Source organism: Colius striatus, chromosome 1, assembly GCF_028858725.1.
Source record: "Colius striatus isolate bColStr4 chromosome 1, bColStr4.1.hap1, whole genome shotgun sequence".
In the NCBI taxonomy this organism is placed as follows: Eukaryota; Metazoa; Chordata; class Aves; order Coliiformes; family Coliidae; genus Colius; species Colius striatus.
In genome coordinates, this window is record NC_084759.1 from 137,456,667 (window position 1) to 137,481,316 (window position 24,650).

The 24,650-nt window shown below is 37.3% G+C and overlaps 1 protein-coding gene across 1 annotated transcript; it reads left to right on the forward strand.

Moving 5' to 3' along the window:
• The first annotated feature begins 405 nt into the window (after positions 1-405).
• On the forward strand, positions 406-16,935 carry LOC104560240 (solute carrier organic anion transporter family member 1A2). Its single transcript, XM_061988845.1, has 14 exons — positions 406-498; positions 1,610-1,751; positions 3,680-3,812; positions 4,713-4,819; positions 7,031-7,177; positions 7,478-7,576; positions 8,054-8,287; positions 11,020-11,184; positions 12,300-12,495; positions 13,250-13,415; positions 14,511-14,695; positions 15,244-15,308; positions 15,819-15,936; positions 16,776-16,935. Exons 1-14 carry the CDS (start codon positions 439-441, stop codon positions 16,933-16,935), a joined length of 1,977 nt encoding a protein of 658 aa, XP_061844829.1. The 5' UTR covers positions 406-438.
• The last annotated feature ends 7,715 nt before the right edge of the window (positions 16,936-24,650 follow it).

Below are 24,650 nucleotides of genomic sequence, written 5' to 3' on the forward strand. Positions count from 1 at the left end.
GGCCTTCATAATCCCGTCTCTCACAGTAGTAAATGGTTAGTACAAAATGCTTGTGAAGAGGACTGAAAAGTTGTATTACAGACAACCTAGCCTGCTCTCAGAACAACTCTTTAATCTGTTCTTTGCTTACTGATGGTATGCTGCTGACTGCATTCAGTATTGTATGAAATATTGCCAGCTATCACATTGTTGACATTTACATGTCAAATTCTCTTGATTGGAATAAAGTATATAGTCTTGTAACTTGATTGGAATCCATTTTGTTGGAATCCAGTTTGCAATTATTTAAGGAATATGCTTAAATATCATATATCTTAGAAGAAATCTGATTTTTTGCAAACATAGGACAAAAATGTTTTTTCCTTTCTTTTTCAACACCGTAATGGGATCATTGGACAGACTCAAAAACAGACATTCAGATCAAATAAAAAAGGCAACATGAAAAAATCTGAGAAGCCACATGCAGAGGACAAAATCTGCTGCATTTCCAAACTGAAGGTACGGAAATATTTTAGCAATTTTGTATGAACACGCAGCTGTAGTTGCTTGTACCTAGAGTGGTTTTGTAGAAGTTATAATCCACAACAATATAGTTAAATGAATTAATAAGCTCTATTTCTTTCCTTAACTTTAATGCTTTAACAGAGGTGAGACAAGTTTGCAAATAATTGTGTTGCTTTTTATGTCCCAAACTTTACATTCTGTAGTGTGTTAGAAGTGTGGTTGGTTGCTCCTTTGAAGCTCTGCCTCCAAATTTGTGTAATCACTCCAGTCTGACACGTTTACTATTTCATTTTAAACCTGTGAAATGAGTTTTATTGATTGTGACATGACAGTAAAAAAATAATGTTGGTGTACCCTAGAGTTTTTAATTTGTTAAGGAGTGCTAGAAAAGTTTGTAAAATAGCTTGTTTTTAATACTAACACAGATCCCAAATACATTACTTATGCTTTTTAGCATTTGAAGTGAATCTATTTAAAAATACTATTGATTTAATTTCATAAATACTGTTTATTAAGAATCCTACAGTTAAGCAGTACATATTCATATCTATTTTACTGTCAATTGCCACCAGATTCTTGTAAAAAAAAAGGGCACACTATTTACTCCTCCTGTGTTAAATGATTCTTTCTGAGCTCATGACCTCTATTGATATGGGGGAACAGATATTCAATCAAATAATTCGATCAAAGGAAACGATCGTAGTTATGCAAGTACTTTGTCACTCAGATGAGCAAAGGGTGGGAAAGTCTTTGCATCCAGGTCTGGCTGCAGACGTTACTCAGTCCTGCAGATGGCAATCTTGCAGCAGGAACACGAGGGAAGAGACTGCTGCGCCTGTCTTGCTTGGGGAAATAGGGTTTAGATTTCTGGAGACAGTCTTGGTCAATGGCAGCAGGTGAAGAACAAAATCTTCTTCTCTGATGGCTTGTTTGTTTGTTTTGTTTATTTACTGAAGCCATAACTCTATGGACAAGGATAGATTATGGTATTTACACATATAGCAATGCAACAGAACTGTTCATTCTTTCGTGAGAAAAATAACCACACAATATTCTTAAATATGTAATTTTGAATTCTTTGTCCATTCTTCTCTTTCCTTCTTAGGTATTTCTGCTGACACTGTCACTTGCATTTGTTGGTAAAACGATGTCTGGTGCTTATATGAACAGTATGTACACGCAGATAGAGAAACAGTTTAATATTCCAGCTGCTTTAGTGGGGATCATTAATGGAAGCTTTGAAATTGGTAATAATTCAATTTAATATTTCTTATCTTTTGAAAATATAATATTTTGTCTGAAGTTGTATTAGTGACTTGCATGACTATAGCAACCTGTCAATTACTGTATGTGACAAAAGTGACCAACTGGTACTTACGCATTTAGTGTCCTGGAAGTGAACAGGATAACTTAAATGAGGAAGTTTAGGGTTAAATGCTAGTTCAACTAATTTCTGCACTACTGTGACATATGATAGAGTGACTGACAAAACAGAATTAATTTATGAGCTTTGTAGTTAATCTTTCTTAAAAAAAACACCCCTGAAATATTTTATAGACTTTGAATTTAAGATAATATTTACTGGTTTACAGTTTTATAAATCACTGACCTCAAATTTGTTGGAGTAGGTTGTCTCCTTACTGAAACTAAAGAATATTTCAATATTTTATACATGTATAATCATAAAGAAAGTTTTCAGTTTTACTTTTAGTGACCCTTAGCTTGCCTATCAGTGAGTTTCATTGCCTTGTGAGAAGCTTATGTCTCATCATTAGCAAAAAAGCCAGACAACAGCTTGATAGCTTCAAACCCATCTAGATAGAGATCCTAAAAGTCACAGTTTGGATCTTTATTATCCTTGACTCAGCTGAGGAAATTATCTGCTCAGTCATTATATATATACACATATATATATATATATACACACACACACACATATAGTGATGAGGAGGAGAGGCAAGGCTCCTTCTCCTCTTTTTCTTGATCTCCTATATCTTCATGTGCAAAAAGAAACTGTTGGCAACACTGTGCTGCTGCCTGAAAAGCAGTGTGATGTGGTAGCTCAAAGTTATGACAGAGGAAGAATGCTGAGAATATATTCTTGTGTTTGGTAAGGAGAAGACTTCGAGAAATATGAAATGTCCAAGATTAAGGAAGGCTTATTTTTAAAAATACATTATCCTCTATGCGCTTTTCTGTAATAAACTGTTTCTGTAATAAACTGTGGGATTCTTATCTCCAAGTATGTAAAGTAACTGTGAATCATTACAATAATATTTGAATTGATTAAAAGTAAGTGTATGTGGCACACATTAGGACTGTGTAAATGTACATCTTCCTATGTTGTTCAAGCACTGGTTAAATAGAATTTGTCTAGCAATCACGCATAAAAAAAAAGATGTTACCTTCTTTCAAAGCATCATGCTTATCACTTGGAGATGTACTTTTGTTCTTTTGACAAAAAGATAACAAAATGAGTAGGTGTAAGGTTACCAAATTGCTATTTTTATGGAACCTGATTCATAACATGAATCTTGATTCTTTTCTTAGTTGCATAGCAATAAATAAAGAGTAGAAAAAATCAACTGATTCTGAAGTGAAACTGGAGAATGAAGATTTTTAGTGCATTTGTATTCTGAAATGTTACTAGGAGCAAAAAGTTATATATTATTAAAAATTCCTCTTAAACCATTAATGAAATTCATATTAATTTAGTATTCCTTTTTTCTCCATGTGTCATCTTCTGTTTACTATTTTGAGCACAAACACACTTGGATATATACTTCTGTACTTTCCCACACATTGCAAAATAGAGTATTCTAGGAGAATAACTTCCTAAACCATCTACAGTTCTGCAGCTCCTGGTTCTGGTCTCTATGTAAAGTAGTGGAAAATGTGTTTTCTACATAGATGCAGTAAAAAAATCTCTCTCACTATAATCCCTTCTCCATTCTATCTAACTTCTTTTCTCATGTTCTTTTCATGCAGTTCAGCTCTTCTAAAAGATCATAGACAGGAGGTAATTATTGCATCATTTATACAGTTCTCTAGTAACAATTTTTACAAAACAATAGTAACAGATGTTGAGCTAACAAAGTATATTCCAACTCGTGTGGCACTTTAAAAGATATAAGGATGCCTTGGCTTGTAAATATGAACTGTGTTCTTTTTGCAGGCAACTTGCTGCTGATAGCATTTGTAAGTTACTTTGGAGCAAAGCTTCACAGACCCAGAATAATTGCTTTGGGCTGCACAGTTTTTTCATTTGGATGTCTTTTGATATCACTTCCCCATTTCCTATTTGGAAAGTAAGTATTTTGTTTTAGCTCACAGCAGCTTCTGTGGTCATTATTTGCTTTAATCCATAACTTCTCCCACTGAAATAGTATTGCTTATTGAGCATAGCTAAAATATGATAATTGCAGAGCAACTTGTCTTGTGTTGCTTCTGAGATGTCTTCAAAAGTCAGTCATGATTTCCTGAAGAGAGTCACCCCTCTGCTGGGTACCTTCCCTTGCCTTCATTCTTGTGCTACCTCTTGTGTGGACTCTTTGAAGAAGCAGTTGTCTGTGATACTGTCACATTCCACTGCTATCTCATATCTACTTGGGTGGGAAATACAAGATGATTTTTAAAGACCTCTTTGGTCTGGAGCCTGGATGATGTATCAGACCTGTTAGTTGTGTTATCGAGGCTTTTACAGACCATAATGATTCATGAAACACTTTTTATACTATTTTTGCTTGGTTTAACAAAATAATCTTTTAAGCTTGTCTTACATTTTATTGTGTGAAATATCTTTTGAGAAGATCCCATAATCTTATTATGTCCTGTGTCTTATGGCTCTGGCACTCTTGGTGGCACTCTTAGGTTATAAATTGAGTTAGAATGTAGGAAGAGTAGGAGAGGAGATGATATGAGGGATTTCATTAGGGTGTTCCATCAACTCCTCCTGAAGTATCTGATACAACATTATGTTAGAGGCTAGATAACGGTCTGGATAAAATATAGGATTGATTCTTTGCTACAGTTCCTTTATTCATAGTCTGATTTCTTACTGAGGCTCGGATAACTTTTGACATCAGTTTCCTTCTCCCTATAGCTACACATTCTTCTTATAGGTAGCTTCATTACTGAAGCATAGATTTATGAGGTGGTTCTGGTGTATTTCTTCTTAACCTGTACATAGTTTCTTTTGATTCAAACAGGTATCATATTGAAAGCAGCATCTCACAAGGGGAGAATTTTTCAGTCATGCCTCTGTGCCTGGTTAATCAAAGCTCATTCTCTTTACCTACAGAGGATCCATCAATAGGTATGACTCTTCCTATGTCTACTAATACTTTTCCTCAGTTTTTGCGGTATTCAAGTAAGTGGGATTTTAGTTTTATTAGTAATTATTTCAGAACTCTACTTTCATCAGTACTTTTTGCAGGCCTAAAGACTAGAGGTTGGGAAATTTCCTAGCCTTCTTGTCTCTTTAGTCAGTGACTCCAGAGCTATAACTTTTTTTCATGCAGTTTTTACAATATTCAATAGACTTGGTTAACATTCCTGTCAGTCCATCTTCAGAAACTCTAACAACAGGTTGTTCTCACAAATGTTCCTCTTTTTTACTTGAAGTGCTATGGTATTGTAAGGATATGTAAAACTAATCTGGACAATGAGATACTTTTTTGTAGTACTAGACAAGAAATAAAGGAACGAGAAATAGATCAAAAATATAGATCTAAAAAATATAGATATTTTAGAGAAAAAATAGTTTAAACTGAGCTACAACCAATCTACGAGACTGAAGAATGTACGTTCACAGACAATATGCATATAAAGTAACTACTATGGAGTAAAAAAGCTCAGAGGCAACTGTTAAATGATCATACACAAAATCCTCAGACTGAGGACACCGTCTGTGTGATGCAAAAACTGGTTTGAATTTGACCACATCTGCATGTGGATTGCTTCACCCATGTTTGCTAACAGCAATCTGAAATTAATACAAAAGACCCAGGCTTGATCTCTGTAGTGCTTTCATTTAGAAAGTCATCAGTTGGTTCAAATAAATAAAATTTTTATTTGTTAATGAATTGGCACTGAGAAGACTCAGCATGACAAAGTAGACCATAAAAAACAGTGAAATCTGAAGCAGACTGTGTAGGATGAAGAAATCCAAGTTCAGGGAGAGAAAGAAAGTACTAAAAGTCCTGATATAACTATCCTGGTGTGGGACAAACAGGATTGCTCTGCATATTCTGCTGCTGAGTTACATAGAAGGACTACTGAACAATTGAGAAATGGATTCCCAGATAGATTCACTAGGCTAGCCAGATAATATTACTAGGAATCTTGATTTTTACTGAGAGTAGTATAAAAGTCACAGTGAGTCAGAGACTTCCTCAGAGCAGTGCTCAGACAGGCAAATTGTGGGCTATGTTCCATCAGGTACCTGCTCGGGGAAACACCGACCTTCTGAGTTGCAGAGGTATGACAAAGGCAGAAAAACATTCTGTAACATTTGGTGACAGGCATCAATTATGGTGGAATTTGTATATTATTTTCCAAATCAAAATTTGCATTGTCCTCAAGATGTCCAAAATCTGAAATTAAATATCTGGTCAGATAGCATGAGGACAAATTAAACTTCTGGATAGGGACGTCATTGACATGCAAGGCACAAATCTGTACTTCTAGAAGAGAGCTTTGAGGTAAGGATCTAATCTGCAGTTTAAAGGTGGTGAGAATTGTTGTACAGAGTTCTGGTTGAAATTACCAGCAGACATGCAATGATTTAGACACAGATGAACTTAGTCTCCATGTGCTTTTCTGAGGGCTTATGAACATTGGTATGCCAGAAGCTAGCAGTCTCAATCAAAGCAAAAAAGCTGGAAAATTCAGAAATCAATATCAGTCCCTAGGGGACCCCACTTTTGATAGATTGCCAGCTTGATTAAAGGCCATTGATCACTCATCTGAGTGCTGCCTGTGAACCAATTTCCCGCTCATCTCAGATAGTCTATTCAGCCTCTATCTTGCCAGCTGGTTTAGGGGAAGGTTATGGAAAACAATGGCAAATGCTTTGCTGAAGGCCAGGTAAAAAGCACCCTTTGCCCACCTCATGTAAACAGAAACTAATACTTTGTTGTAGAAGGTGATCAGGTTAGTTGGGCATGGTTTTTCATCCCTTCATCACGTACGTCCACACTCTGTCTTCTTTTCACTGACATGAAAATAGCAGTTTTGGTGTGGGAAATGAATAGAGGGAAAGGCCTACATTATGCAGTGGTTGGAACTGCCAGGTACTTGAGCAAGATATGGCATGAAGACAGAAGGGATTTAAACTGTACTCCACCAAGTGCAACAGCTTCTTCCAGTTCTGGAGCCTTTCGAGTATCTTTACTTATTTCCCTGTTTTACAGGACAATATACCCACCAAAGTTCAAGCTGTTAGTCAATTCTTTGTCTTTGTCTCTAGAATTTAATTAAGAGGTAGAGATAAAACAATATTCTGACTTCTTATTTTTATTCACAGAATGTGAAAAAGAGCCTGGGTCCTTGCTGTGGATATTTGTGATGGTTGGAAACATAGTACGAGGAATGGGTGAAACTCCCATCATGTCTTTAGGCATTTCATATGTGGAAGATTTTGCCAAAGCAGAGAATTCACCATTCTATCTAGGTAAATCTGTCCTATTGTGATAACTCCCTTTTTCCCAAGCAAAGACACATAAACAAAAGCAAAAGAGAGGATTACTATTACTCCTTTCAGTCCAATAAAGGAAGAGAGAAGAGAGACATTATTACCTTATCAAAATAACAATGTATCATTTTTAATTCAACTAGAGATAAACTTATCAAAATGACACAATTTTAGGTGCAGATGTCTTTTCAGCAGATCTGGCCTAAACATTTATAATGATTCCAGGAAAATAATTATGTTTGGATTCTAACAGTATGTTTCCTCCTTTTCATGCTCTAGGATGTCTACATACAGCAACTATAATTGGGCCCTTCCTTGGTTCCTTGTTGGCCTCATTCTGTGCAAATATGTTTGTTGATGTGGGATCAGTAGATGCAGGTAAGGGATGAATAAATAAAATCTTACATAGAAATTGGTGTTCATAATGGTGTATTTATCAGCACTAAAAGATGTTTCTTTGCTAATATGAGATCTCTAATTTTTACCTGAATTTTATGATGCTTATTTTAAAATGGAAAAATCTATGTATAATATTCAATCCAATAAAGGCCCAAATTCACACACAGACACAAATTAATCTGCATTCAAATTATTTGATGAACAATTATGTTATCTGGCTTAATACCGGAAATGACTAGAATTAAATGAATACAAACCACTGAAATTTACCAGAAAATTTGCAATATTGTAAAAGAAGACTGGAGACTATTATCTTTCATCAGCCTCATTTCAGGAATCTTTAAAATGCTTTTAATGTATCGCACGTTAGAGATGACTGGGAAAATACATAATGACAGCAAAGAATGTTTCTGAACTAATATAAGATATGTGATTTTGTTTTTTTTTTTTCAATAGAGGACATAACTATAACTGCTACTGATGCTCGCTGGGTTGGAGCATGGTGGCTGGGCATTTTGATTTGTGCATTGCTGAATTTTCTTGTGGCAATACCTTTCTGGTTTTTGCCTAAATCACTGGTGAAGGAAGGAGAAATCATTGAATCTGAAGAGATGGGTGAAAAAAGTGCAGTACCGTTGCAAGACAATGATAAAAATGAAGCGAAACAGAACATGTATGAAATTGCGAAAGGCAAGTTATATTGTATTTATTTTCCTTTTTAATTTAGTCCTTAAGATGTGAACTATGTTAACTTTACTAAGTAGAGATGGGTCAAAGGTATGAAACGCATAATCTATTTTTCAGCTCTCAATAGTACCAAGTATTTACTTGGGGATTTAGAATGTTTCTTCACAGAGGAAGAAAGCCGATTTCATAGATCCGGGATCTGAATTCACTCCTTTCCACTTCCTGCATTTCAGATGTATGTAGATCTGGATCTTTCTTCCTAGTAGAGGATGAATGCACTGAAACTGGGTTAGAATATTACTCAGTTACTTGTACCCCACATTCACTGTGCAGAAAAGCAGGAAACCAGTACAAGTCTTGTGTATTTTTTGAGTCAAACTTAAAGCCATCAAAGTGAGTTGACAGGTGCTTAAACCTTTAATGGCTGTTGTACAGGGATCTGTTTGATCCACTTTCATTCATGTTACCATTGGCAATTTTCACACTCATGGTCTTTCAGATTTATATATCTGCAGGAAGCTTCATATTTTCCTTCCATTTTTTGTGCTAATTGGAAAATTAAGTGAATAAAATATGTCAAAGGCTATGATCTTCAGAGCAGTCTCACAGTTCTGTATATATAGCTTAAGGCCCCTTGACTTATAGAAAGTAAGTGCCAAATGCCTGCTACTCCTTTGTGATGTTTCAGTCTGAGTCCTGCAAATTCACCATACATACATGAATACTTGGATATTGGCTGATGTTGCAATGTCATCCTGATAAATGTGACATCTTTATCTGTTGTCATGTAGCCTTCAATGAATCCACAAATAAAGTACTGAGGGTCCAAGTACTCCAGAGTCCCTTCAGAGCTAATATTTTCATCATCATTCCCTCCCTTTGTTGGTGTGAATGTGTACTATCCTTAAATATCCTGAATTAAGAATCTTTTCACTTCACAGAATTCTTCAGTTTGGAAGGGACCTCTGGAGGTCACATGACCCAACATCCTGCTCAAGCAGGGACAGTCATAGCCAATTGATGAGGACATGTTCAGACAGCTTTTTCATCACCAAGAATTTCAAGTTGAAAATTGGAGTATTTACAGTTAAAATTAATCTCTTCTTCAGAAAAGTCTGGTTCTAAACTGCATGGCATTGCTTTTGAGCCAGCAATGTACCCTCGTGGCCAAGAAGGCCAATGGCATTCTGAGATGCATCAAGAAGAATGTGGTCAACAGGTTGAGGGAGGTTCTTCTTGCCCTCTACTCTGTCTTGGTGAGGCCTCATCTGGAGTACTGTGTCCAGTTCTGGGCTCCCGAGCTCAAGAGGGACAGAGAACTTCTATGAGAGAAGAGTCCAGCGCAGGGCCACCAAGATGATCAGGGGACTCGAGTATCTTCCTTATGAGGAAAGGCTGTAGGAACTGGGGCTGTTCAGTCTAGAAAAAAGGAAACTGAAGGGGGATCTCATTAATATTTACAAATATCTAAATTGAGGGTGTCAGGAGGTTGGAGCATCACTTTTTTTGTTGTATCCAGTGACAGGACAAGGGGTAAAGAGATGAAGCTGGAACATAAAAAGTTCTATTTAAATGTAAGAAAAAACTATTTCACTGTGAGGGTGAGGGAGCAGTGGTACAGGCTGTCCAGGGAGGATGTGGAGTCTCCTTCCTTGAAAGTCTTCAAGACCTGCCTGGATGCCATCCTGTGTGACCTGATCTAGATGGACCTGCTTCTGCAGGGGGGTTGGACTAGATGATCGCTAAAGATTCCTTCCAACACCCATCATTCTGTGATTCTGTGTGATTCTGTGGCATATTTAAATAATACAGACTGTTCATAGTGTTTCAGATATTTGACTCATTTTTGCAAGATTTGCATATAGATCCTATTCTAGTAAGATACTTGCCTACCTCTCAAAAAGGTATATCCATCATAAGTTATGTCCACTTTCAAAGAAACATGGTCATCATTTCATGGCTGCTTACATTTTTCTGCAGTTTCTTAACAATAGTTCAGCACATTAATTACTTAATAGAGAACATTAGACAAAGACTTGTGGGGTTTTTTATGGTTCAGATCCTGACTGTATAGGCATTACACAGAGAAACACCTGTATAAGTTATTTTCTCAGTATTTTACTTGTGTGAAGACTGACAGATCCAGATTTTGAGAGTACAGTAGGAATAATTGTATTCATATCCCTCTTCAGGCCTCTTCTTCCCCATCACTGACAGTAGCAACAAACAAAATCAGTGATCGAGTCTCTAAGGGCAAGTTGTCACAACTACCTAGTGTGTTTGCACCTTTCCTCTTGTACTCCCTTTTTACACCATGTGCAGGAAAGGGGTTTTGGTGAATGCTCTTGAGGGGTGTGAGCTGAGGCAAAAAGCGGGAGAGTTGGGGGAGTAGCTGCTGTTGCAAATCTGTAGGTGCTAATTTCAGTCACTAGACAGCTAGAAAGTTTCAGAAAACTTTTACAATGACGTTAAAACTGTGGTTTCATTCTTTTTTATGAGCAGCAGCATGCATCAGTGTGCATGTATGGGTGTGAGATTATCCTTGTGTAGAAGAGCCATATTGGGGCAGCCTGGGATAAGCAAGTAGTCCTTGGCCTGTTGTGTATGGCAAAGCACAATTAGCCTGATCCAGTTAAGGACCATTTCTGTTTTGCTCTTCCTCCTTCAGCCATACTGAGAATAAGTGATTCTTTTTACAAAGTATGACATTAACTCATTACATTATTTCATTCCAGATTTCATCCCCTTCCTCAAGGCTCTGTTTCACAACCGAGTTTATATGTTATTTATATGTATAACTGTGTTACAGTTCAGTGCTTTTATTGGCATGATAACCTTCATGCCCAAATATCTGGAACAACAGTTTGGAACATCTGCATCAAATGCCATCTTTTTGATAGGTACGTTTGCATTTTGCTTTACTCTGTTCTATTAAGTAGCAATGTCTTCATGCAAATTTCTCATTTTTAAATGTACACACGAACATATATGTGTGTATATGTATATACACATATACATACTAAAGTCAAATGCTTCTACAAAGGACATTCCACACTAGAAAGCATTTCTAAATAATCATGCATTTTCTGTTAAGCATCTCCTAACTTTCTGTACAGAATTTGATGATTTACTTTCCATCTTTTGAATTGGCCTGGAAAGTTCAGGTGAAACTTAGGCCACTGATCTCAAAGACATTATACTAATTTATATCGAGAGAGCATGGCCCAAATATTTATATTACTTTGATTAAAAGTAAAACTATAAAATAGAAGATGAATGTCATGTTCATGAACATGACATCACTAACAATCTTAAGACGCAGATTGGTTGAACTTGTGCACAGCTAAAATTTAGTAACACTTTCAATCATCTCCACTCGTCAGGTGATGGTTTTGGTCTTATGAAAGCCTCAGATCCTCTTTCATTTGCAGAAATCCATGGAGTTTCATGGAGAAGGAAATCATTGTCCAAATAGCTGTCTTTTTTTGTCACTTCTTTATTGGCTTGTTTGTTTTGTTTTGTTTTGTTTTAAATGACTGAGGACATGGTATTCTTGCATTGGAAAATGGTAACAGCAAATAGTTGTAGCACAAAGAGAATATCCTAAAAATGTAGGAGCCTTTCTATGCTTTTATTTCATAATATCTTAAATTCTCAGTGTTCCCGTGTTTAACTGCAGTGACTTAATTAGATAGAATTTATTTGATCATTGTAGAAGAATCATCTTAGGATACATCTAGTCATATTTCTGTTCCTTAATTCAATGTTCATCTTTCATAGTAGCTGCACCATTTCAGTCCTACCCTCAATCTTGCTGTCCAGGCAGTTCCCAGCTGCTGTTGACTTTGGCAGATGTTTTGGGTGAGCAAGTGAACTAGTAGAGACCAATTTCTGACTGTAGTTAAATGATTCTCTCAAAGTCACTATATGAGTCTTTGCCAAACACAGTCTTCCCTCATGAGTAGCTGTGATTGTACCCTTTATTTTAACATGGAAGTTTCACTTGTTTAAATAGGTGTTTACAGCTTACCAGTTATATGCGTTGGGTATTTTTTTGGAGGCTTATTCATGAAGAAATTCAAGATAAATATCTATCAGGCTGCAAACATAGCATTTTGGCTATCTTTACTGGAATATCTTCTCTACTTTACTGCCTACTGGACTGTCTGTGATACTTCACCAGTTGCTGGCCTAACAATTTCCTATGAAGGGTATGTTCTTTAAGACAAAATAGGTGTTAAGTCTTAAGGCAACAGAATGATTTTTTCTTGTCAAGAATCAGTCAGGGACCCTATAGCTTTGCAACATTTTAGTTTAACCATCTAAAGTCTCAATGCTTTTTACTTGCACAAGACAGCAGGTCTATCCTCAGTTATCCCTGATTCAAACAATAAACTATACTAATAAACACATTCACAACAAGACTCGTGCAATTGCATGTCCATATTAATTATTTTGCTAATATAATTAGACATCCAAGTCATGTAACTGCAGATGAAAATAAAAAGTTGTTGATCAACTCAGGCATATATAAATGCAATTTTGCCATTACAGAGGGAGAAATCACTTTAACTTAACACTGATTTACTGGAATATGATTGCTATCAAGTTATTGAAGGATATTTTATCTGCGGTTTCTTGAATTGAGGCCTGCAATTAATCACTGAGTGAAGGGTTGTGTGTCTGCAAAATGCAATTGTAGGTATATGCATAATGCTTATAGACAATCAAGAACATACATGCCTAGATGAGAAAAATGCTGTAGGGTATACATACCTATCTATGATTTGATAATATTAATACAATGTCCTACAGAAAGACAGGAAGGCATGACTCCAGAATAGGAGCATGTAGAATTGTGTTCTGGATCAACATTTGACCTTGAACAGAATCCTAAGCATAGCAAAGGGTTACTGTGGGTACTTCATTACTGAAATATTTATTCATCTTCTAAATGTATTTCAGAATACAGCAAACTTCATATGAAGAAAGTACTCTGCTTGCTGACTGCAACAGGGATTGTGATTGCCCAGTTAAAATATGGGACCCTGTTTGTGGGAACAATGGAATTACTTACGTGTCACCCTGTCTTGCTGGGTGTAAAGCCTCAAGAGGAACTGGAAAAAGTGTGGTAAAGCATACACTTAATTGTGCTGTAACTGCAAAATATAGAAGGCGACAAATATCCATAACAATATAGGGTGGGAAATATTCATACATGTACATTTAATTGGATATAAAACGTGATAAATAGAGTCTGACAAATTCATTAGCAACAGAAATTCAAAAGTTAATATGAAAATTTATTAAATTTAATGAATATAATGAAGTCTCCTTTTCTTCTAATAACTGAAGGAATCTTAAATGCTCAAAAATGATTGAGAAATTATTCTTACAGAATCACAGAATGGGGGGGAGGGGTTGGAAGAGACCTCTAGAGATCCCTCAAGTTAGTGCCAGTTGGAAACTTGAGTACTGAAGAACATTATAGTCAAAATGAAATTCCATAGCATGGACTTATTACTCTCTTTTACCCTGTAGATTTAAATAAGTAACCAGATATTGTAGAGTTTTAATTATTCTCCGTAAAATAATTGTAAGTTTTGATGAGATTGAACGCTATCAAAATGAGTTCAATAAAAACCCAAATCACACAGATGTTCAAAAGCTTTTGTACTTTACAAATATTTTATAGAAGTATTAGATGATACTAAGGGCCAGACACTGATGCCATTGTTCACCTTGGCTGACATTTGAGAACTCTTATTCTAGCAATAGTCTCAGTTATTTCAGTAGAAGCAAATGTTTGAGTGAGACTATTGCAACCTAACCTCGATTAAGCATTTCTGTTTTTTTTCTCCTCTGGCACATGATAGGCTACGTACTAGGTTAGGGAAAAAAGGGTCAGATCTGTTTGTCCTGAAAGGACCACATAACCAAGTTGTGCTGGGAAATATGAGGGCTCTCTTGATCATGGCCTCCTTGAGGAACGATAGCTCCAGCTGCATTAAAGGACCATAGCTCCCTATCACTCTCTAACCTTGTATGCCACATATAGATGATGGTTAGATTTGTGCCTGGCAGACTGGGAGAGAAGCCACAGTGCAGAGCTGTACATGTAACATATTCGAGTGGGGGAGAGAATGAACTATGTTCCAACTGTATGAGTTTCACTCTGCATGTGTCAATTTTGACAATCTGTGTGATTAAAATACTCTTTTGACAGGTATTTGAAAACTGCAATTGTGTTGCAGCCTCAGGGTTTTCATCTCAAAATGTCTCTGCGGTTCTGGGCCAGTGTGCTGGAGAAGAATACTGTGAGAAGATGCTTCATTACTTTTTAATATTGTCATTAGTCTGCAGCTTCATTTATTCCTTAGCAGCTATGCCTGGATACATGGTCCTAATAAGGTACAGTAAAATGTCCTTATATTAAGAAACCTACCTGGTTTTTAATTGTGAGTTCAAACACTCCCAGGAATTAAAAATGTGTTAGTTTTTGCATGGAGGGAAGAAAAATATGTAATTTCTGTGATGTGTTAACATTTAGTGCCATATCAGCCTTATAATCTCTTGCTTCTGGCTCTCAGCTGTATCTTGAATTAATGTGGGAACACTGAGTCAGTACAGTGAGATATTGAGAGGTGTGTGATACCCAAGTGTACTGTTGATCATATCCACATGATGTTAAGACACAACTATCTTGCACTTTGCGCTGGCCCCAGTCCAAGTGGATAATACGAGAACAATAGCTTTTCCTTGTGTGATTTGGTAGTCTTAGTTAAGGAACTCCAGTAAATTTCACCTAAAGAGGATAGCAAACTCTTTCAATCAGTGCTCTAATTAGAATGGTTTGGGCCTAATGTGATGAAGAGTTTGACTAAAAAAAAAAGCCAGAGGTAAACGTTTCTTTCTAATATCACTTCTACTAATTGGTGTACAATGTAATTACCATACAGGTCTCTTAAACCTGAAGAAAAGTCATTTGGAGTGGGTATCCATGGACTAGCTTCAAGAGTATTTGGTAAGAAAAGCTCTAACACACTTCAGAAGCAGAGTTAGGTCTCATCTAGAGCTAGATAAGAATCACATCAGGGCTATGGACACAGCATAGGAGTCTACTTCTATGGAGTGCCTTTGATCAGGAAGAATTGGGAGTTTTTTTACAGATCTAGGCAGAAATTAGAACAGCTCTCAGTTTGCATTTATTTATACTGGGTTACAGGCTGACATCATCTGCTGCTCAGTTCAAAGCCATTTTGCATTCCTTCACTCTAGTTGTATGTTTATCAAACATGACATTCACTCTCACTGATGAAATAAAATGTTGTATATATTGTTAAATAGCCAACAGGAAAAAAAATCTTTGGTTCAGGGTAGGTGGATAAGGAAGAATAGAGAATACAAGAACAGGGTTTATGCTGCAGGAGGACAGGAAAGATGGAGTAGGTGAGAAAAAACATAGGTTCTGTAGTGTATCTACTAATCAGAAAAAATATGCTATTCACAAAAATGTGGCTAATATTCTTTTTAGCTGGAATTCCATCTCCCATTTATTTTGGAGCTTTGATAGATACCACTTGTTTGAAGTGGGGCACTATGACTTGTGCTGGAGAAGGAGCATGCAGGTTGTACGACATTGTCACATACAGGTATATTTTCTACTTTATTTTCATTTCTCCTTCTTACTGTATTATTATGTGTATAGAGCTATAATTTTACACTTTTATCTTTTCCTAGTAGACCAATTGCTCCTGTGTTAGAGATCTGACACAACACTTGTCTTAACATTAGCCTTATATGTCAAATGCAACCTTTGCCATAGACACTGGAAGAGACTCTCTGAACAGAAATCTTCTGGTGCCATAATTACATTCACTAATGACCTTTTGTAAGAACAGATCTTAAAACACTAAATTCTCATAAAAAAAATTAAAAGTAGCAAGCTCTTGTGGGAAAAACTTTTCATGGTTGACTATACAATATCTTCAAACAGAAAATGGTTGAAATAGTACTTGAATTAAAATAGAAGAGAAATTTATGGAAAGGATATAATTACTTGAGTTGGAAATTGGCCCAGGATTGGCTTCATGCTTTTGTAATCCTTCGAAGAGCACCATGGGGATTTTGAAGAAAAGGATTGTTGAACTTAGAACAATCAGGCCTCAGGCTGATTCTGCTTAATACTATTTTGAAACTCTTTTGGAAGAAGAATGCTATCTCATGAATAGTCAGAGGTTTTACTCAGGGTATAAGATAGCTAACATCACTGGCTAAATTAGTTGCCTGGAGTTGGGTGATTCAAATAGCCATTTCACTGACACTAACATTTTCTTCATTCTCATATTGATTTATCTTCTGTAAGATACAAAAGGATCAGTGCACAAGCCTTAGAGTGGCTGAGCAACTGTTGCAAAACAATGTATATTGAATAGTTTTGCTGTTTTTTTCATGAATGCTTATATTTAATGAAGCTCATCCTTTATTTCAGGTGGCTCTATTTTGGCCTGCCAGCAGTATTACGTGGAGTGTCCTATATCCCAAGTGCACTAATTCTCATTACTTTAAAGAAGAAACTTAAATCTGAAAAGAAAGTTGTCTTAAATGCACCAGTAGAAATGCAGGATAAAGACCAAGAAGCATTGCAATAGCTTTTTAAAGCAGGATCCATTGTGAAAAAACCTTGCCATGTAAATTTTTGATATATTCTTGAGAAAGATTTCATACTTTAACTAGTGAACACTTGAGATTAATAGAATCACACATAGTTGTATACTAATTATATTACAGAAGTATCAATACATAAAGAGAAGTTACAGGAAAAATGTGTTTAGTACAAAAGAACAAGGAGTAGAAATAACAAAACTGATAAAATGCAAGGTTTAAGTTGTCAGAGTAAAGGGCTATAAAGCAGAAATATGTTTTCAGTCCTGGTTTTACTAAGCATAGTGAGCATTTTGCAACTGACTCCAGTGATATTAGATTCCATTCTGGAATTCTCCAGTGGCTTCTGCTACAGCCTCTCTCATTGACCATAAACAGGATTTGTAGCTTCTTTGAGCCTGAGTTTTCCATACAGATATTTAATTAGGCTGTTAGTCCTTTCAGGCAGGGACTGTTTGTTATTTTACATAATATGGGTGGTTAATATACCAGAGTACCTGGTTTATTACATAGTCTGGGCTCTCTGATAATAATAACAAATAAGAAAAATTAAACTTAAAAAAATGCAGTGTTATAGCCATGTTTAAGATGGAGCATTGAGTTCTCAAGATGTGTTACTTCAGTTGCATTCACTCTAGAGGGAATAATTCACATGTTAAGCACAGCAAAATTTATACTTTCGAGTATTTTGCCCATCATACTGCTGTCTGATAAATCCCATACCTTCTCGGGTCTATCTTCCTGGTCTTTGTCCAATTTTTATTTCTCCCATATGTGATGCTACAAAGAATATAGTGTCCGTGTGAGTTTATGTGAGATGCTGCAGTGGGATGTCTTAATTATCTCAGGAAAAAAAACCACATAGAAACCCTTGCTGATAAGTATGTCTTTGTTTCAGTGCATCCATGTTTAGTCTCTATTTGGAACTGCTCCAATGCAGAGGTCCCTTAGGTCTGCAGGTGGCCATGCAATGACTCTCACAACCTTTTATAATAGCTGTTGGAAATGAAAACAAATCCCCCTAATTATTATTCCCTCCTGCATAAGATGCGGAGGGAGTTTCTGGAACTTCACTGTAGACCAGTGCTCTAGCACTTGCAAGGCTTTACTATACATTTAATCTATATGACACAGACTTACTTGCATTTTATCTACCTTGAACCTTCTGTGGCCACTGAAAAATGGGAAGGGTGTTTCCCTGAAGTAGTTACATTAGTTAAATTATATTCTATTCAACTTTGAGGTGTCTTATTAACAACATATATTTATGTGCTTAGAATTCCTTCCTGCCCTCATGGAATGACAATGACAAAAGATCCATTTCTTCCCACAGAGCAGGAAACCAGCTCCAGAGTTTAAAATTTCTTCTAATATGGGAAGTCCTTACAATTAATTATTTTAAAAAGATATATCACAACACCTTCCTTCCTTTTTATCAGATGACAGAGCTGAACAACTATAATGTCAGGAAGGGGAACAGAAAAGACAAATGGGATGCAGTCTGTAGCAAAGCAGAGCAGAGGGTGCAGTTCTCTATTAAGTCATGGGTCTTCCAGAAGCTTCATGAACATTTGAAGCACATCTGATTTTAAGCATTGTTCTTGCTACAACAGACACTTAGTGAAAGCCATCATTCTTCCTTCTGGAAATCATATTCCTCCAAAGCTAAAGTTAAAAATCTTTTGCTGCAGGCATTTAGTCACAGTTTGGTGCCAAGTTAACCTAGGAAATATGAAAAGTTGCAGTGCACTGAAGTTTCACAGCTGTGGGAAACAAAAGGACTTTGTTAGGCAAGCAAATCTGTGCCATTTAAATGGACTGCTGCCAAACAGTCAGGCCTAGTTAACTCACTCTGTTTTGAAATGGAAGGAAGCAGAGAGGAAAATTTTCAAGTTTTAAATTTAGCATTTTAGTAGATACGTTAACTTTCTTTTTAATTGTTCTAGTTCATCAGCTTGAGAACATAGCAGTGAAACAGGCCACCTTCACCAGACAATTTGATACCTACTACTCAGACTTTTTATCAACTTAGAAGGTGCTGGGTGGGTAATGGCATAGTAGAGATGCTTGTTGGCATAAGCTTCTGGTGGGAATATTACTTCCTGTGTTGGGTTCATGCGGAGCCGTTTCTGGGAATGGGAGGAGTTGCAGTAGTGGCCTCTGTGAGAAGCTGCTCAAAACTTCACCTGACTCTTAAGTCAGACCCATCTCTGGGCCTGAGCCCATTTGGCTTCCCTGTGATCACTCTTTGAGTAGGACAGATTAGAAGAAAGGGATGGACATGACTGAAGGAGTGGGATAAGAGATAGTGACCATGCAGATCCCAGGGTCAGCGAGGGAAGAGAGGAGGAAGTGTGCTGGAGCAGAGATCCCCCTACATCCCACAATGAAATGGCAGCTGTCTCCCTGCAACCCACAGAGGGTAATGGTGGAGCTGCTGGCAGCTCATGGAGGACCCCACAACAGAGGGGAGTTTTGAGGTCGCTGACCTTAACTCATAAAAGCATTTAAGCATGTGCTTAGCTTAAAAATGACCCACCTTATTGATGTTTATTGTTTAAATAGATGATGAACATTCCATGGCTGACCTTTCGTTGGACACTCATTTGCACAGAGGGTACTTGTTGTGGGTTACAGTAGGTACTTGGATGATATTTACTGTACTTGAAAGTTTGGGATGATCCTCATCTGATGTTTCAAGCATCAAGACTTACCTCAGCACTGTGGGTAGCACAAGTCAAAAATGTGAATAATACCAATAAAAGTAACAACAGGTGTAAAGTGTTTTGTAAAGCAGTACTATATCAATATCTGAGTTGACAGAGTCCAAAATCAAGAAAAATAGGTGGTAGATTTATTTTCTCAGTACCTGAAAGCTGAGCAGATAACTTTCGCAGTACAATAAACCATTTTTCTTTGTCATTAAAGTAACAACTCAGTAAAGAGTGTCCATAGGTGGAATTTTGATTCTTAAACATACAAAGTGGAAGGCTAGGTATTGGTGCCTGAGTGTAAATGCTGGCAGACACAGAGAAATGTGTATACTTGTTTTTCTGACAATGTGACTAGTACAACCATCTTGGAAACATTTTAAAGGTCACAGTACACAAACTGTGCATACATGTATTTATCTATCATTTTATACTCTTTTGTAACAATCCCTGATGTTCCATGGGTTTTTTTTGACCATGATCAGGTGCTGAGCCATAATTTTCAAAGTAATAACAAAAATTTTTCATTATCTTATTGAAAAATGGTAATGCTTTGGGAAAAGGCACATCTCTGTGCATATGCAGGCTATAGATTTTTCTACTTACAATATTTTCTCTGTATCAACTTTTAATTTCATCAGTTATTTTTATTGCCAAGTCTTTCAGTATTTTACAAATCATTATTAACAGTTTTGTGTGTATCCTAAAAATTATGTCTTGTATAAACTTCATTGTTTCCTCACTGTTTATAACTTTTAAATATTGAAACTTATTCTCGATGTGCAATTAAAAATTTCTGGTTATAAGTATTTTTCAAGCTATGATTATTTTTGGAGAGGAAATTACTTTTTTGGGATGAAAATATGTTACCTGGCAAGTTAATTTTATTTACTGAGCATAAGAGAGGTGTGGTGACCAAAGCTAGATGATGACACAATAATTTGAGGGCATGACCGTCTGATTTATGATATGAATGTGACACAAGCATACCATGTTAATATGTATAGCTTCTGAATAGATGAGCATTGCAGTTTTGGACAAGTATTGGCAACTAAAGTTCACTTTCTTTTCCAGTCATTTCAATTAAAAAGAACAGTAGGCCATTTCTGTAATCTTTCTATCTTGAGTTTTACCAGAGAACTGGTAAACTCCTACAGACTCTTCCCATCCAAGGAAGCTTTATAGTACCAGAATCTAATTCAGCCTGTGGATGTGGAGAGAGGAACACCCTGAGCATATCCAGGATGGAATTTGGCATGCAAAAAAGCCAAATCACTGTTTAGTTTATGTAAGTTTGGTCATGCATTAAAAGCTGGATATATCCAGCAACAAGCTCTTGGCTACTACTGTTTTTTTTTACAGAATTGATGTTAGCCTTTTTCTTTCTTAACAAGGCAGAAAGTGTTCCCAGTTATGCTGGTTGGGATTTTGAACTTTCATTGTTAAGGACTTTCTCTGACAATGTGGAAAATTACTAGGTAATTGCCCCTCTCTTTCTTTGTTTGGGGAGTCAAGGACATAGATTTCTTGAGTCACAGGGGTGTTAAATCACAGGACAAAAGTAGTAGATCCCTTCAGAAGGTGAAATCAGGTATTGTAATGTCCCTTCAGAAAGAGGTCCTTTAGTAGTTCCATGCCTGAAGGATGATATATTCCTGTTAATTTCCAACAAAGGTACTTAGGGAATACAAACACTGTTTGTCCAGTGCAGACATGCATGTGACCATAGATGGCAGCTTGCCTGGGGATCCTTATAGCCTGGGCAGTATTTGAGGTAGGTCCTCAAAGTGTTTGGCAAGCAGAAAGCCCATTACAGGTGGGAAATGGTGGTGTAGTAGAAAAAGTTCACTACAAAGGTTTTGCTTTTTTAAAGGCCTTGACCCCCTGTGTTTGTGTAAAGGCTGCCTAGCTCTATAATGTTATCATTTAAATAGTTCTAAAACAAGCTTTGAAAAAAGCAAACTTTTCATTTGAAGTTAATGAACACAAAGTGGTCCAGTTCATGCTGTACCTTTGCTGTTACTATTGTTTCAAGGCAGGTCTCTGGAAGGCCAGAGTGCAGGCAACTACATGCTCTCTGGCACACAATGATTTTTCTTTCTTCTGTTAAGTAGTAAACCAATCTCAAGAAAACTTTCTGGTATAAAGACAGAATCTCAGATAAAACAAGCTTCATTTCTGCAGAAATTTCCAGAATTAAAAAAGAGAACATGAGTCCTGCCTCCCTGCACACCACCTTCCCCTACCTCGCCCTTGCCAGTTTTCTAAATGATACTGCATTTTAACTTGGAATGTTCATCCAGGTGAAGCTGAATAACAGGATACCAGCATTTACAACATTGCTGCTGCTACTTTGTGACTTACTTCCACTATGACCAGAGCTTGCAGGAATATGCCTATGAAAGATGTATATATATTCACATGCACACAAACATATAGACAGACAATAGAACTTATTGTTTATGCACTCATTTATTTTTTCAGGCATTACAATTTAACAGACAGAGCCTACTGAAGGACTTACCTATTCATTTTAATTATTTTTATGTAGGAGTCTGGCTTCTGAAATTCTGTCCTAGGTGCTGGAGAAGTTATTTCTAAATTCAAATGTACTAAACACAAAACTATTCATTGTTTTCAGCTTTCTCTGTTATTTTATCTTGCTCTGTTTTCAGGTCAGACAAGACCAGAACAGAGGTTGGATATGGTTATGAACCTTCCTTGCAATTGGAGATTTAGATCCAGTTTAGTTTTCTTCCTGTATTAATAGCAAAGTCAGTGGTATGTAGAGAAGAGCACAGATTTCTCCAATTCCTGTTTCTGTATAAACATAGTGAACTTGCTAATACACCTGTACATGGAAGCACACAATGCTATTATTAAAAAAGATTTATGACTTTAGTAAATGTCTGGAGACACAGTGTGGTAGGTGTGCTCAACCTAATCACTTTCTGTTATCTACCAGCAGTCCTTAATAACCAGGGAGGTTGCAATGCACTGTTTGCATATACAAGATGGGTTGGAAGGAGAAGCTGGGGAACTACAGGCCTGTCAGCCTGACCTTAGTGCCAGTTAAGGTTATGGAACAGATAATCCTGAGTACTATCATGAAGCACATACAGGACAAGCAAGGGTTCAGGCCCTGTTAACATGACTTCATGAAAGGGAAGTCCTGCTTGACTACCCTGATTTTATTCTATCACAAAACGACCTGCATAGTAGATTAGGGAAAGACTGTGGATGTAATCTACCTGGACTTCAGTAAAGCCTTTGACACCATTTCCCACAGCATCCTTCTGGAGAAACTAGCTGCCCATGACTTGGATGGACCTACTTTGACATGGGTGGAAAATTGGCTGGATGGCTGGGCCCAGGGAGTGATGAGGAATGGAGTTAAATTCTGTTGGCAGCCAGTCAGCAGTGCTGTTCCGCAGGGCTCAGTGTTGGGGCCTGTTCTGTTTAGCACCTTTATCAATGATTTGGATGAGGGGATTGAGTGTAACCTCAGTAAATTTGCAGATGACAGCAAACTGGGTAGGTATGTAGATCTGCTGGAGGTTAGGAAGGCTCTTCAGAGGGACCTGGACGTGCTGGATTGATGGGCTGAGGCCAATTGTATGAGGTTCAACAAGCTCAAGTACTGAGTCCTGCACTTGGTTCACAACAATCCCATGCAATGCTTGGGGCTGAGTGGTTGGAAATCTGCCTGGAGGAAAAGAACCTGGGGTGTTAATTGACAGCTGGATGAACATGAACGAGCAGTGTGACCAAGTGGCCAGGAAGGCCAATGGCATCCTGGCTTGTGTCAGAAACAGTGTGGCCAACAGGACCTGGGAGGTGATTATGCACCTGTACTGGTGACGCAGCACCTCAAATACTGTGTTCCGCTTTGGGCCCCTCACTACAAGAGGGACACTGAGGTTCTGAAGCAGGTCCAGAGACAGGCAATGAAGCTGACGAAGGATCTAGAGAAGAAGTCTTATGAGGAGTGGCTGAGGGAGCTGAGGTTATTTGGCCTGGAGATAAAGAGGGTCAGGGGAGATATGATGACTCTCTACAACAACTTGAAACAAGGTTGTAGAGAGATGGGAGTCTCTCTTCTCTGATGTAGCAAATGATAGAACAAGAGGAAATGGCCTCAAGTTGCACCAGGGGAGATTTTCCACCAAAAGGGATATAAAGCATTGGAATAGGCTGCCCAGGGACGTGGTGGAGTCATCATTCCTGGAGATGTTTAAAAGACATGTAGATGTGGTGTTGAGGGACACAGGTTAGTGGCTGGACTTGATGATTTTAAAGGTCTTTTTAAATCAAAATGATTCTATAATCCTGTAAGACAACTTTATGAAAATAAATGATACATCAGTATAGACAATCATGTGAATTGTAATTTTGTGCTTGGCAACCTTTTTCTTTTTGCTTTTGACTTTGTAATGAAGTACTTATCTCTGTTCCAGCATAGAGACTTAGCCAGATGCCAGTGTGTACTGTAGCAAGATGAGCTGGCCGTTTTCCCCTTGGGTCTGCAGCACCAGTGGGATATTCCATAGCTCCAGTGTGACCTGGAGCTTGGGAGGAAAAACTACTTCCCAAGATTTTCGGGCTGGCGGGTACCTTTCTATGATAAAAGAGTGTTGCTTGTGATAACTAGAAAGCGAGGGCAATAAGCAGAGGATGCTGTCGTTGACATGCCTGACATTAACACTGTGACAGGTGAAAGGGTGTGTGGCACATTTGGCTCAGGTCCAACAACTGCACTGCAAGTTGCAAACGAGAACCCCATGGCTATCAAAAGGGATTTAAATCACTGCCTGTTTATAAAATGCTCATGTTGGAGAATATAGGCAGTGATGGCAACGAACAGCTAAGAACAATATAAGCCTCCAGTGCTAGTGTTAATCATGTTGGTTTAGTGCTTCTAAGTTTATAAATTGAGTACTTTAAATAAATTATATTATTGCCAAGACAAGATTATTTCTTGGCACATATTT